The following is a 15,986-nucleotide window of genomic DNA, read 5'->3' as shown; positions in this document are numbered from 1 at the left end:
ACTCAAACAACATAATAAGGTTTATACGGGCAAAAGATGAGATAATTTGAACTTCAGTAAAGATAACAACTATAACAATTTCAACACAAGTATACACTGAGTGGCCAGATTATTATGATCTCTGAACGCATAATAATCTGGCCAATCAGTGTATATATATATTAGAGGCCCAGTGCATAAATTCATGAATGGGTGGGGTCCGGCCAGCCTGGCCAGTGATAGGGGATATGGGTGGTTGGCTGGCCTGCCTGCTGGTCGAACTCATGTTTGAGGGGACAATTTGCATATTAGCCTTTTATTATATAGGATATATACACTGAGTGACCAGATTATTATGCGTTCAGAGATCATAATAATCTGGCCACTCAGTGTATTTAAATCTATGGATTAATGATACTAAAATTTAAAGAAAAACATGATTACTTTTGAGATAACATGATGTCTGATAATAGCTTGAAAATAATACTTGCGTCAATAACAAGGGTAGGATAGATGAACAAGACTGGCCAAAGGTTGATTGATAATTGTTAGATATGGGTGATGATTACATGCCATACCATTCTCCCTACTTTCAAATATATTTTGTTTTTCATTATTAAAAAATAGAGTATGAGGACATATATGTTTTCAAAATTCATTCAAAGTATTATTGGAACAAAAAGTTTGCAGACCAGTGTTCTAAAGCTAAAGAGCAAGAATCACCTCTACAAATAGAACCAGAGACATAGAAGCATTGAACAGGCTGTCCAACCTATGAGAGAAGGCGGGGGATAAGGGGGTAAGAGATCAACCAAAGGACTTGTATGCATGCATATGAGCATAACCAATGGACACAGACACCAGGGGGGTGAGGGCATGTGCTGGGGGGAGGGGAGTGGCCAGGGAGAGGTCAATGGGGGAAAAAGGAAACTCATGTAATACTTTAAACAATAGAGAATTTTTAAAAAATCACATCTACCGTGTTAATCAAAGAATGCTCAGTACCTATTACCCGACAGACAACAGGTGCTCAATATATAGGTATTAAATGAATGAGAAGAGATAAAATAGTTGGCTTAAGTGGTAAGAATTTTTAAAATAATTTTTATTTAGAAAAATAATTATAAATTGAGATGATGATTATTCTTTCTACATAAGCATCATATATTTATGCAATTCTATATATATGGTCAGAACAGTAGTCTTCCTTAACAGGTTCGTTTTAAAGCATTATTTAAAATTTTTATCAAATATATCTCACATTATAAGATAATTAACATGTAATTTGAATAAATCTTCCACATATAAATAACCTACCTTTCAAAAGGTGCTTGGACTCTTTTAATTACATGGTAAGCAAGTATGTCTTTTGCCAATAAATATTTGTCACTTAATGATGTGATAATTCTTAGACATCCAATAAGCTCTAGGTAGTTATAGCAATCATTCACAATTGAGTTTAAGTCAGCTACATTTGTTGCACTATTTATCTGTAATGAAGAAAATATACTCAGTTTCCACTTTCACTTGTAAATGATATTTACATTTCAAATGACACGTTATTTTAACGCAATTCTTGAGTACACCAGAATGGAATGAAAGTATACCAAAAATTATTTTTCCAGAATACCTGACAATCCAGTTTAATAAACATAGTATATTTCTTCTTTCAAGAAACCTTGAGTATAATGCCACTTTAATATGGGAAATTGCTTACATAAAAGGCAATAATTGACACAGAACAGTTACATAGCACTGGAGAGGCAAGAGAGATGACTTGAGATTTCATGAAAGAGAAAGAGTATCAACTGAGACTTAGATGAATACAACCAAAGAGTATTTCAGGGAACAGCATAAACAGAAAAATTCTTGACCATTTATGGTCGACACTTTCATATATGTTAGCTCTTTGAACACTTACAGAAGAAGAAAGATAAAAATATAAGGTAGTCAATGGAAAATTTCCTTGCTATTTCTTCTTTCCAAAAATCTCTTTTCCCAGAGATTTACATGATTCTCTGATTCATATTAGATCTCTGCATTTCTCCCAAGTTTTTCCTGACTACCTGGTTCAAAATAGTTGAATATATGTTCCCTTATCATCCCAAATCCACCATCCTGAGTTTCAGCTGGGCACATGGCCAAATTTTCCTTCCAACTATGTGACTAAGGCTATCCAAACTTGTCAAACTCCCTCCCACTCTACTTCCACTCTTTCTCCCTTAAGTGCAAGCTTCATCCATGGAGATGTAAATACTATACTAAGTGATTACATAACAATGAGAGGATGGAATCCAATTCTCTGGATGACCAGATGTATCACTACTATAACTCTAAAATGAGTCTTTTCTGAGCTGGTCTGGCTCAGTGGATAGAGCGTCAGCCTGTGGACTGAAGGGTCCTGGGTTCGATTCCAGTCAAGGGCATGTACCTGGGTTGTGGGCTCGATGGCCAGTAAAATGAGTCTTTTCTGTAAAAACCAGATAGCATTTTGTTTTGTGAGTAGATGTCTGTCAAAACTACTCAACTCCACCATTACAGTGTAAAAATAGTCATAGACAGATAACAAATGAGTGTGGTTTCTATAAAACTTATTTACAAAAATGAGGCAGCAGGCCAGACTTGACCTACAGCCATAGTTTGCCAACCCTAACCCCTAAAATCTAAACAACAGATTTTAGAGAGAAATAAATAAATGTCATTTTTATTTTATTTTTCTGAGACACTGTCTTTTGGGTGTCTAAATTATAGCAGCTTAGCCTCAGCTCTAACCTATTATACCCCAAGCATTATCTATCTCCTTTCTCATATACTGTTTCATTTTTATAATATATTTTACTACATGATGGTACAGTTGACCCTTGAACAACAGGGGTTTGAACTTTGTGGGTCCTCTTACATGTAGATTTTTTTTTTCTCAATTAGCTCTCTGTAACTATCCATGGGTTTTGCATCAGCAAATGAGGAGGGCTAATTGTATGCATTGTTATATACCAATTTATATAAGAGATTTGAACATCTACAGTTTTTGGTATCTGCAGGGGTAGGGATCCTAGAACCAGTCCCCCACAGATACTGAGGGGCAACTATGGTTAAGTTTGGGCGAACAAAATATTATATGTGGATTATTTACTGAGTGGGGTTAGGTGCCCATAGACCCCCACGTTTTGAAAGATCAATTATACTGCCCAATGCAGGAGCTGCCATGATGCACACTGTCCATTTAAAAATAAACAGCACCAGGGACCTGGTGCCAACAAACCAACATTCGGCTTCCCCCAAGTGGGACACAGGCCGCGCCACCACCCCGGAGCGACACCCCACCAAATAGCAGCCAACATCCCATGGCACAAAATGCAGCCCACAGCCCAGCCTGAAAACTGTGGCTGTGGGCACCAGGTAATGACATCACATAGCAACACCCAGCTTCCTTTCTCTAGCAACTAGCCTCCTTGGAGTTTCTTCAGCCGAGGAACCTCACTTGCTTTATAGCCAGGTATAAACATTTACAGTTTAACCAAATGTTTGTGAAGCGTTTCCCCATGCCTCATCTCATTTGATCCTCACAGAAGTCTTGGAGTAGGTAGATAGGAGACTTGGTAGAATCCTACTTTCTTTTTGTTAGCAAGATGGGAATAGCAATATTAAAATATTTCTTCTAATTAATTTCCTTTTAATGTGCATGAATCCATGCACCGGGACACTAGTATATTATATATTTATTTATCTCCTGTCTTCACTCTGAAACAGCGGTTGCCAACCTTTTGGACCTCACGGATGACCACTGGTCCACAGACCACTAGGTTAGTGACCGCTGCTCTAAAAGGTAATTTCAAGGAGACAGGGATTTTGGCTTACTACTCTGTCTTCAGTGATAAAACAGTACTGGGTACATAGTACTTACTAAATAACAAACATTGCTTAGGAATACAAACTAGGAATAGGTAAAGCCATGAGGAGAGTTGGAAGTCTTAAATAACCTAATGAATAACATGAACTTTGTTCAATAGGCAATGAGAAGCCATTGAGCATTCCTGAGAAAGAAAGCAATGTGGTCAAAATTGTACTTCTGAACCACCCTGAATAAGAATATTAGAATAATGTCCTAATTGCTTACAAATAGACATAATTTAGTTTGGTATAGTAGGCACACTGAAAATAAGGAAAGGCAGATGACTTGACACAGACTGATAAATGGAATGTGGAAGAATGAAAACAACCCCTTCTCCATAATGTCTTAGACACAAGGTATCTCTTGAAAAGTCTTCAAACAAAATCTAGGGGCTCAAAAATACAGGTCTGGGAATCATTCAGAAAGGTTATAGGTGAGAAGCTTTCCAAATATTATAAAACTAGAGGCCCAGTGCATGAAATTCGAGCACAAGGGAGTTAGGGGGTGGTCCCTCAGCCCAGCCTGCACCCTCTCCAATCTGGGACCCCTCGAGGGATGTCTGACTGCCTGTTTAGGCCTGATCCCACAGGACAGTCGGACATCCCTCTCACAATCCAGGACTGCTGGCTCCCAACCACTTGCCTGCCTGCCTGCCTGCCTGCCCGATTGCCCCTAACCACTTCTGCCTGCCAGCCTGATCACCCCATAACCACTCCCCTGCCAGCCTGATCAATGCCTAACTGCTCCCCTGCTGGCCCGATTGCCCCTAACTGCCCTCCCCTGCCAGCCTGGTCACCCCTAACTGCCCACCCCTGCAGGCCTGGTTGCCCCCAACTACTCTCCCCTGCTGGCCATCTTGTGGCGGCCATCATGTGTCCACATGGGGGTGGCCATCTTGTGTGTTGGGAGTGATGGTCAATTTGCATATTACTTCTTTATTATATAGGATTAGGACTGTTAAAACAACACTGAAAAAATACCTCTTTTAAGGGTAGGAAGAGGAAGCATTAAAAAAGACAAGTAGTCAAAAATAGAAGGGAGTACAATATTAAATAGAGAGAGCCCAGCTGGTGTGGCTCAGTGACTGAGCATGGACCTCTGAATCAGAGGTTACGGTTTGGTTCATAGTAGGGGCAACACATGCCTAGTTGCAGGCTCAATCCCCAGTGTGAGGCATACAGGAAACAGTCAAACAATGATTCTCATCATTGATGTTTCTATCTCTCTCTCTCTTCATTCCTCTCTGAAATCAATAAAAATATATTTAAAATAATAAAAATAAAACAGTAGAGAGGGATTTGAAGACAGCAATGATTGATTGCAGAAGTCAAAAGAGATAAGGAATTAGAATTAAAAACAAAACAAAACACAAAAAAAGGCATTTGAATGTGAAGATTCAAATCCCTGGATATCAGCTTTGAACTACCTAACTTGGGAGACAGGCGGTGGGAAACAAAAGCATCTCTCTAAAAAGTTAAGAAATTGGCCCTAGCCCTAACCGGTTTGGCTCAGTGGATAGAGCATCGGCCTTCGGACTGAAAGGTCCCAGGTTCGATTCCAGTCAAGGGCATGTACCTTGGTTGCGGGCACATCCCCAACAGGAGGTGTGCAGGAGGCAGCTGATCAATGTTTCTCTCTCATCGATGTTTCTAACTCTCTATCCCTCTCTCTTTCTCTCTGTAAAAAAATCAATAAAATATATATATTTAAAAAAATAAAAAGAAATCGGCCCTAGCCGGTTTGGCTCGGTGGATACAGTGTTGGCCTGCGGACTGAAGGGTCCTGGGTTCAATTTCGGTCAAGGGCACATGCCTGGGTTCCGGGCTTGATCCCCAGTGTGGGGCATGCAGGAGGCACCTGTTGGGTGATTCTCTCATCATTGATATTTCTCTCCCTTCCCTTCCTCTCTGAAATCAATGGAAAAAATACACTGAGTGGCCAGATTATTACGATCTCTGAACACATAATAATCTGGCCACTCAGAGTGTGTGTGTGTGTGTGTATGTATGTATATGTGTGTGTGTGTGTGTGTGTATATATAATTTGTGCAAGGATGGGGTCTGGCCAGCCTGGCCAGGGGGAGGGGACATGGGCGGTTAGCCGGCCAGCCTGCCTGCTGGTCAAACTCCTGGTCGAGGGGACAATTTGCATATTAGCCTTTTATTATATAGGATATACACTGAGTGATCATATTATTATGCGTTCAGCGATCATAATACTCTGGCCACTCAGTGTATATTTTTTTATAAAAAGTTAAGAAATCCATAGGAAAGAGGAAGTGAGACAATAAAGTTAGCCTTAACAAAACTAAGCTTAACTTCATTGCCCAAGTTACACAGCTTATAGTTATTTCGATCTAAAATCTGACTTGTATGCTCTTAACCATTAACTATACTGCTAATTAAATGAAACAATGACTAGATAGAGGAGGTTAAGGGAAGAAAAGTTGAATGGCTTTCATTATCTCCAAATCAGTAACATGTAAGCCAAGCTTGTCAAACTCTCGGCCCACAGGCCAACAATGAATATTTTTGCAGCCCAGTCAATATAACGGTATGTAAGAAACATTTTAATAAAAATTTCATAAATTTTTACAATATCCTGTTATACATAACTATCAATAACAAACTACAACATTTGCTAATGACTGATTACTATAATCGTGTTGCATTCATTTCCCTTACTCGCCTTACACGCAGGCGCACCATTTCTTTCCAATACTAGCAGCGAATATTTTAGCAGCTGATTGCTACGTCATTAGTCTTGGACTGACTTGTTTGGTGTGGGCAACAGAAAATATTTCGCTTTCGGAGAACAACTAAAATAGGTTTATTTACATTATGTTTATTAATCTGTGCAGTTAATCAGTGTCAGGTAAGTTAATGTTCAAGAAAAAATACTAATTTAAAATGTTCTATTATTTTAAGTTAATGATTACTTTTATTTCAGCCCTTTATATCCAGCATGTCTCTATCAAAATAAACCTATGTTTCTATGAAAATTGAAGCTTTTGTTTTTTTGCGGCCTACATAATCTCAAACATTGTTTATTTGGCCTGTGCAGCCTTTGATTTTGACGTGCTTGATGTAAGCAATGATCCTTATGCAGCCAGCATACGATAACTAAATTGAGTTTGTACATGTAACATGTGCAGTATATGGCTCAATAAATGTTAACTCTTTTTAGGTGGGAACATTGAGTCTCCCCACTTATCTACACATGGAAAAAATTTCAACCTAGCACTCATAACACCCTGTGGGAGGAATTATGAGTTTTCTGACTGGAAAACTACATCCTTGCTCTCTTCAGATCCACTGCCTTGCAGGAAAACATACTTTTATCTGCTCTCTACCATGAAACAAGAAACCTACCTTATATTGTCTCTGGCAGGACAGATAAATCCATCTAGTTCTGAGAAATGTTAGCAAGCCATTTTGAGCACAGAATGAAGTCACATTATCAAAATGGTTTTATCAATATTAAACTAATTTGGTACTTTGATCTCTAGCTGTCTAACCATTACATCTTTTTTTTTTTTCTTAATTAAAGAACAAACATTTATTTCCCGGGGTTTTGGAGGTTGCGAAGTCCAAGATAAAAGGTGCTGGCAGACTTGGTGTATGGTGAGAGCCACTTTCTGGTTCATAGATGGCCATATTTCAGTTATGTCTCTATGTAGGGACATAAGAGGTAAGGGAGCTCGCTGGAGCCTGTTTAATAAACACATTCTATATCTATCTTTTAACTGGTTGTGTACTCTGCAGGTAAACAGAAATATTGACACCCCTTAGCTACTCCACAGAGTATTATTATTCTATTGTAGATCCAGTATTTATATTCAAATCTATTTACAATGTAGTCTACATTTTAATAAACATGCACATTTCTTACCCTGATTAAAATCTGTGCCACATCAAAGTCTGAAACATCGTCTAAAGTTGGAAAGGTATCTTCTGGTCCAAAAACAAGGCAGTTAAACAAAGTTTTAGAAAAAAAACCAGGTGAAGGACCACCATGAACCAAAGAAATGGCAAGCATTTTGCCAGCTTCATAATAAAGATTCTCTTTCAGAGCTGTAAACAGATGGAAATAAATTAAATACACTTCTATTATTATTATTATGCATCATATACAATAAATACTTCTATAATAAATTAAAAACAATCTAAGCATTAGATAAATGGAAAATAACAATTCATAGAAGCTATAACATGTATAAATTATAGATTTCACCTAAAAAACACAAAATTTCTTTTTTCTGAATATAAATACTTATTGTAGAAAAAAATATACAGAAACTTTATTTATTTTAAATATATTTTTATTGATGTTTTTACAGAGAGGAAGGGAGAGGGATAGAGAGTTAGAAACATCGATGAGAGAGAAACATTGATCAGGCTGCCTCCTGCACACCTCCTACTGGGGATGTGCCCGCAACCAAGGTACATGCCCTTGACTGGAATCAAACCTGGGACCCTTCAGTCCGCAGGCCGACGCTCTATCCACTGAGCCAAACCAGTTAGGGTCAGAAACTCTTTAAAAAAGCACACCTATAATCCCACTACCATAACCATTATATACACTTTGATATATTTGTGTCTTGTGTGTGTATAAATATATACATAAACAGTATGACTTCTGCTTTTTCCCAATTTATTGTAAATTTTTTATATTATTCAAAAATTATTGAAATCCACAGTTAAGGAATGCATTAAGACTAACTTACAGATGTGCATCAATATAAACCATCCATTTATTACTGGTACCTTCACTAAGTTACATTATACAGTCAGTATCTATTTACATAATCTTGTTTATATATATTTGATTTTATTAGGATAGATTAGGATTTAGTATTAGTGGTTCAAAGGATATGAACATTTTTTTGTTGTTAATCCTCACCTGAGGATATTTTTCCATTGATTTTCAGAGAGAGTGGAAGGGAGGGGGGAGAGACAGAGAGAGAGAGAAAAAGAAACATTGATGTGAGAGAGACAAAAGGGATATGAACATTATTAAGGTTGTTGAGATATAGTGCTAAATTATGTTCCAAAATGGCACAAATTTAATCCCAACAATTCATGTTATTTTACCATATTACAGTTTCCAATATTTTTTAAATTGCCAGTGAAAATGATTTTAGCTACTCTGATTAAGTCAAAAGAATATGTAAATTTTCTTTATTTTTTCTAAAAACTGTTCAAAGCAACTTATTAGTAATAAACACTAACAATATTTGAAATAATAATAAAATCTCAACAACTTTATAAGGTATGTATTAGTCACATTTTACAGATTAAGAAATTGAGATCCAGAGCCACTACGTAATTAATCTTAGGATATAAAACTACTTAAGTGATATGTACAAAATTAATTCAGATTTTGTGACTTATATTCATGTACTCTCCACTGTACCCAAAATGCCTTGAGTTAACATTACTGATAACTTATATATTTTTTTGAGTTTAGAATTAAACTGTGTGTACTATATATAGTACAAATAATCTTTGGTAGTTTCTCAATTATTTCAATGATGCTTCAGGTAACAGTGAGGAAGTTCTATGGAATATATATGAAGAAATTCAAATGGAATGAAATGTCTCCTCACTTTTGAATTTCTTATATTATAGCAAAAATGGTATAAAAGTTCCTAACAAAATGCTAGAATTAACCAGTGTTTTGAGATGCCTGTTTTAATCATGTTAACTCCTCACTAGAAATAAACACATAAAAGTATCATATACATAATTGTGTAAGAAAAATTCTTGAAAGCAAAAGTACATTTAAAAATCTGTTACATGTGGATCAGAAAATCTATATATATTAAAGAGCCAGGGTCCATAATGTTACAGAACGACTGAATGGACGACCAAACACAGGAAGGCAGTCCTGCAGCGATCCAGCACTGACTGCCAAGGGGGCTGCAGATCAGGCCCAGAAAGAGGCCCAGAGAGAGAAGCAGGGTCTGATCCACAGCTTCTGTGGCAGCTGTTGATCAGCCCTTGCCTCTCTTTTTCTCTGGGCCTCGCCAGCATAGGCCCGGAGACGATGACTGGCATAGAAACCGAATAATCAGAACCAAATCTGGGTGAACTGGGAGGAGTCAATGACTGCCTAGGAGGCGGAGCCTTTGACACTGACTGACATAGAAACCAACCAATCAGAACCAAATTGGGGTGAACTGTGAGGAGCCAATGGCTGCCTAGGAGGCGGAGCTTTTGTCACTGACTGGCATAGAAACTGACCAATCAGAACCAAATCTGAGTGAAGTGCGAGGAGCCAATGGCTGCCTAGAAGGCGGAGCTTTTGACACTGACTGGCATAGAAACCAACCAATCAGAACCTAATCTCGGTGAACTGCAAAGGCAGAACCTAAGTTGGGGACTGAGGAGGGGTTTTAAGGGCAACAGCTGTTTGGTGTAAGGTGTAAGAAAGTGGTTCAATTTTTTTAATGACCAGCTTGGCAGCATAGTGCATATGGCTGGCTATCAGTCCAGATATAGGGATTATCTATTTTTGTCTGCCAAGAGCATCTCCTCCTGCTGAAAAAAGGCTCCCCCTACCCCCATCTAAGTAATCCTATCCTATATAATCTATTTATACCAATAAGAGGGTAATATGCTAATTAGACCGGGTCGACCAGTCATCTTCCGGACGTCCGACTTCTTTCCAGACAAAGCTGTGGTGGTGGGGGAAAAGGCAGAGCTAGTTAGGGGTGATCAGGCTGGCAGGGGAAGGCAGTTGGGGGTGAGGCCAAGCTGGCAGGGGAGGGTGATCAGGCAGGCAGGCAGGCAGGTGAGTGGTTAAGAGACAGTGGTCCCAGATTGCAAGAGGGATGTCCGACTGCCTGGTGGGATCGGGCCTAAACCGGCAGTCAGACATCCCCCAAGGGGTTCCCAATTGGAGAGGGTGCAGGCTAGGATGAGGGAACCCCCGTGTACAAATTTCCTGCACTGGGCCACTAGTTAGTTATGTTATAAAATTCCTAGGTTATGAAGAAAATATGCTAACTGCAATTTCCGAATGTCTGAACAGGAAGGGCTCTGATAATCATCCATCCCATTTGCCTACTCTATTCAAATAAAATTAGAATGAATATAAAATACATTTTTAAGAAGTTACAGTTAATTATGGAATCATTTCAAGCAGGATATTGCTATAAAGAAATTAAGAACATTTTTAAAGAAAATGTCTCACTACAAAATTTGCTTTAAAGATTACTGCCCCACCCCCATTTTTCTGTGATTCTATCAGTATTTTATTAACAATGTAAATTATACATTTTAACCACATGTATTGCATATCAATTCTAACCAACCATCTCTTCCTTTACACGTGGTCTATGCAGTATATATAATAATAAATAATTACCTTGAGAATTTAGGGACAAGTTCTTTGACAAGGACCCTTCAAACAATGGTGAGTTCTCAAGATGTTGCATTAAAAGACTTAGGAATTCTTGCTTTGATCCAGGATGCTCTGTTCCAAAATTATCACTTTCATTAACATATGCAACTTCAATTGTGTACGAAGGATTAAACTTTTGATTTCTGAATCCGTTTAAGGCACTATTCCAGATATCGGCTTTGTTGATATATAATCTTTTTGATTTTTTAATAATTTGAAATCCTAACTCTATAATTATTGTTGAAATGTCTCTCCTAAATTTGTTGCCTTGCCTATAAAACATGAATTTAAACACAGAGGTAAACACTCTAAAATGCTTTAACTGACATAGCAATATACAGTTAAAAAGAAACAAACAAAAAAAAAATTAAAAGTTCTTCCCATCTCTCACCCAAAAGCAGATAATGCTGCCACTGGAACCCAAAACAGTTATTTAATAACTTTAGTTCAAAATTATTGATTCTCTTTCCCCAATCTCCTACCAAATTAGAATAATCTAATGTCATAGCTGATTTATGAGAATGTTGATAGATGATTATCTCAAATTTGATCAATTCAGTAGATTTAGGTATAAGAGTCAGAATCTCAAACTCTGACCTTTCTGGCCAATGACTACCACACACTTTTTTAACTGTACCTTATTTCATATTTACTAGATCCTTTAAAAAAATAAAGTAAATATAGTCTCTGCTTACTACACAAGAGAACTATAGTTTTAAGAAATTATAATATATTTTTAACCATAAAGTTAATAGTAGAATATTATAAAGAGAATTTGCAACCCTGCCTCAGTTTTTCCATCTGTATTTGGTATTGATGTACTCAAAATGATCCTGTTTGGGGCAATGTCATTGTCATCTTTATACATCAAGTATAAATTTTTCCCAGCCTAAGACATTATAATGTCCCAATGTGGGCCAGGTTTTGTTTTGTTTTCTTTCTTCACACAACCCCCTACCATATTCATTAATCCAGGTTGAACAGAACCAAAATCTTTTGGAAAATAATCTTTCAAAAATAAACCGTCTTGTTGCAAGTTGATTCCTTGCTTCTTTCTGGAATGGAAATACTATGCTGTTCTTCTAGAACATGATGGAATATTAGAGCAGGTGCAAGGACTCAAACTTCTCTGGCATAATATCTTTAGAAACCTAAATATTAAAATTATTTAAAACTAACATGAACATCTTTTTTATACTAAAAATATAAAAATATTTGTAACAAATTTTCAGTTAATACAGTGGTATTTTAAAACAGCAATTCTAAAAAAATAAAAAATAAAACAGCAATTCTTCACTTTTTAAATAGTATCACTTCTATCTTCAAATCAAGTTATCAAATATTTTCACAAAAATTCTCTTGTCCTTCTAAATTTTAACTTGATATTATTTTTAATAAGAAAGTACTTCCTCATGCTTAGCTACTAATATCATTTGTCTATTTTTTCCCTATTGGCAACAACAAGGCTCTATGAACTTTTTTTATTAAGCCATACATATACTTAAAAATCGTAACTTCAGTTGGACAAATACCTGACACAGAATGAAGATGTAATTCTAGTTTTATTTAAATGGTTAAGAATGATTTTAAAAGTTACTCATTTTGTTGTCTTATGAAAGTTAGGCATTAATAAAATAATACTTGTCAGTATGCCTTAAGCTTCCTACACAAATGATATTTTATTTGAGATTTACAGTGAATACAAAGCAAATGATTACAAAATAAAAAAATTAACTATATTAAATATAATTCCTTCTTTTAACAAAGTAACATGATATTCATGTTATTTAATTTTCTTTCTTACTCTATAACCAAATAACAGTTTAAGCACACTTTCCAAATCTGTGTTTTTAAAGTATTTTGAAAATTATCTATAATAAAAATGTGTTTTACATCATGAGCCCATATACAATTAAATACTAAAATTATTTTACATACATTCTTTCTATTTGCAGTGCAATATGATACTTTATATTCTAATCTATCCTGTTTCATTTTCTTCTTTAAATGCTGGTTGCATGATTTCATGATCAAATGTTGGGTCCTGCTGTTTGAAAAACATTCTTCCAGACTACTGTAAAGTTCAGCTAGTATTCTAAGTATATACAGCCACTTCCTATTCATTTTCTCAGAATAGAGTTTTGTATTTTTCTCCAATTCAAAATACACACCTCATCAGATCTTTGTGCTGGGCTCCAGGTGACTGTTTGGATAATTTAGGTGATGATTCTTCCAACAAGCAATCATTTATTCCAACATTGTTAGTGTTGGGTAATGTATGTTTTTTGGCTTTTTGGAAACCCCCTGCAGATTTAAAATCCAATGTGAGCATAACAGAATATAGGTAGAAACTTTTAAATAATATGTATTTGAATAAGAACATCTTTATTCAAAATTACAAAACGTTACCTGAGTTGTAGGTAATACCTCTACAGTCCAAACACTCCCAATTTTGTTCCCACGATCGTAGTGAGGAACAGGCTAAATGTGTTCCACTAGAACCACAAGACTGACAACGCTTTATTTCCCATTTGCTGAGGAGATACAGAGAAGCAAGTATTGACATTTTGATATTAACTTAGTCAAATTCCCACATTGCCACAGGCCTCACTGTCCACCTCACACACAAAATCAACCCAAAGGAGGAAAAATAGATTATCTGCATTGTTACTGCATTACTTTTTCTTAAAGCACATTTTTCTATTTCATTATTTATGGTTATAATCTTCTTCTTTAAATATTCTCTAAGTATCAACATGTATATGAACATGCACATACAACAAAGAATATAAACATCAGAAAGAATAGGATTAAAGAAGGGAAAGAATTTTTATTTTATATTTGGCAATTACTATGCCAGTGTATCTGATATGGAAGAGGCATTCAGTAAATATGTTACCTTACCTAAAATATTATCTTTCTCATCCAAGATGAGGGATTATTTCCTACAAAAAGCTTGCTCAGACAATTCAGGTATTGCGCAGCTCCTCGGGACCCAGACTCACTACCAGGCCCATATTTGTTCTCTCTCTTAACTGTTTCCTCCCACTTCCCACCCACTGTATTGCATGTGTGCAAGTCCGTATTTACATTTTCTGTACGAGTGTAGGTGGGGATTGTCATGTGTGGCCCCTTCTTTGGTTTTGAGTAGACTCTGTCTCTATAAAGATGGGTATACTTCCTGAGTGTGTAGATGTGTAGGTGATGAGAGAGGTAACTATATATCCTCCCATCTGGTAGGTGTTGGCAAAACTCCCTTTGTGTGAATATGGGTATGTAGGTATGTGTCCCAGCTCCCCTTCCCCAGATAGTTCTGCCAACTAATAATGAAGAGAAAGAAAGATGAGAGCTAACATAAATGTTTATTATACACCAGGCCCAGTTCTCATTCTTTATATATATATTAGTTGATTTTAGTGAGGAAAGGAGAGGGAGAGACAGATAGAAATATCAATGAGGAGAGAGCCCCTTACTGGGAATCAAGTCCACAACCGGGCATATGCCCTAACAGGGAATCTAACCATGACCTCCTGGTTCATAGGTGGATGCTCAACAACTGAGGCACACCGGCTGGGCCCAGTTCTCATTCTTTACATGAAAAGTTTAATCCTCACAATTTTAGAAGGCAGAGAAAACCACTGTTGTATCCATTTTTAAAGAAGAGGAAACCGAAGCATAGAGCGGTAAATAACATGCCCAATTAAATTTACTTTGCTAGTAAGTCTCAAGGGGAGGCTTCCAACCCACTTTACCTGCTGTCAGACCCATGCTGCTAACCATTATACTATGTTGCCTTTCAGCAAAATTGCCTTCCTGTCACTAGGATGAGAGGAAGTGAGATTAAAAAGAAAAGATTTATATAGCAGGTAACCGTATTCCAGGAGAAAACGCAAGGGGTAGCAATCTCAAGTAGTTGCCAGGAAAAAAAGGAAGTCTGGTAGCTACTGATGGGCCAGTTGTTTAAAACAGCCTAAAATGAATTTAGAAAAGACCAATATTAATGAATGCATTGCTTCTTAGAACTCTAAAGTGCTTTATTGTTTGCAATTATCTAATCTGTGCTTCAACACAACCCTTGAGAATGTACTATTACTGAATATACAGAGTCACCATATTAAGTAATGTAAACGCACCTTACTTGACATCTTCAAAGAGATATCCACCCTTAAAGAATTTTTAGTCTAATGACAATGACAATTTAAATAGTCAATCATATTGTAACAAGAATAGTGAAGGGAAAACCCAGCCCAGAATGGGAAATCAGGAGTGCAAACAGCTGCTTGGGGGAAACGTTCCAAAGCTGCCAAAACCTCAGCGGAGTCTTCCCAAATGAGAAGTAGCTCACTTTCCATGAGGGACAAGGCTCCCAATATTCTGCTCTGCACTTTAAGTTTCACCTTGCCATGTTCAAATAATATTGTATAATAGGGGTACAAATTTAATGAAATTTCCTACACAAATTTTGACAAAACTAGTTTTGTTACTTTTTATTCTGCATTTTAAAAATATCTACTGACATTATAAAGGTGTAATCAATAAATTTCAAATACCAAACCCTTTTTATAATGATCTAAAAGAAACACTGCTAGTTTAATCTAGTTAAATTAACCTCCAAACAGGGCCATCTAATAGAAATACAATGCAAATTATATATGTCATTTAAATTTTTCTAGTAACCATATTTAAAAGGTAAAATAAACAGGTGCGC

General features: G+C 36.6%; 1 protein-coding gene across 3 annotated transcripts in view; it reads right to left on the bottom strand.

Annotated features, from left to right (window-relative positions):
• G2E3 (G2/M-phase specific E3 ubiquitin protein ligase) overlaps positions 1-15,986 on the bottom strand; it is a 74,006-nt gene that overhangs the window by 11,186 nt on the left and 46,834 nt on the right. For all 3 annotated transcript variants that reach the window (XM_054716501.1, XM_054716499.1, XM_054716500.1), the window contains 5 exons: positions 13,688-13,812; positions 13,450-13,582; positions 11,243-11,550; positions 7,763-7,944; positions 1,297-1,469 (listed from right to left, as the gene is read on the bottom strand). In XM_054716501.1, coding sequence (XP_054572476.1) covers positions 1,297-1,469; positions 7,763-7,944; positions 11,243-11,550; positions 13,450-13,582; positions 13,688-13,812 — 921 coding nt within the window. The remainder of the gene's footprint in view (positions 1-1,296; positions 1,470-7,762; positions 7,945-11,242; positions 11,551-13,449; positions 13,583-13,687; positions 13,813-15,986) is intronic.

The sequence above is a fragment of the Eptesicus fuscus genome, chromosome 5 (genome assembly GCF_027574615.1).
Source record: "Eptesicus fuscus isolate TK198812 chromosome 5, DD_ASM_mEF_20220401, whole genome shotgun sequence".
NCBI lineage: Eukaryota > Metazoa > Chordata > Mammalia > Chiroptera > Vespertilionidae > Eptesicus > Eptesicus fuscus.
The sequence above is the reverse complement of the archived record's forward strand: the minus strand, read 5'-3'. Positions and strand labels throughout refer to the sequence as shown.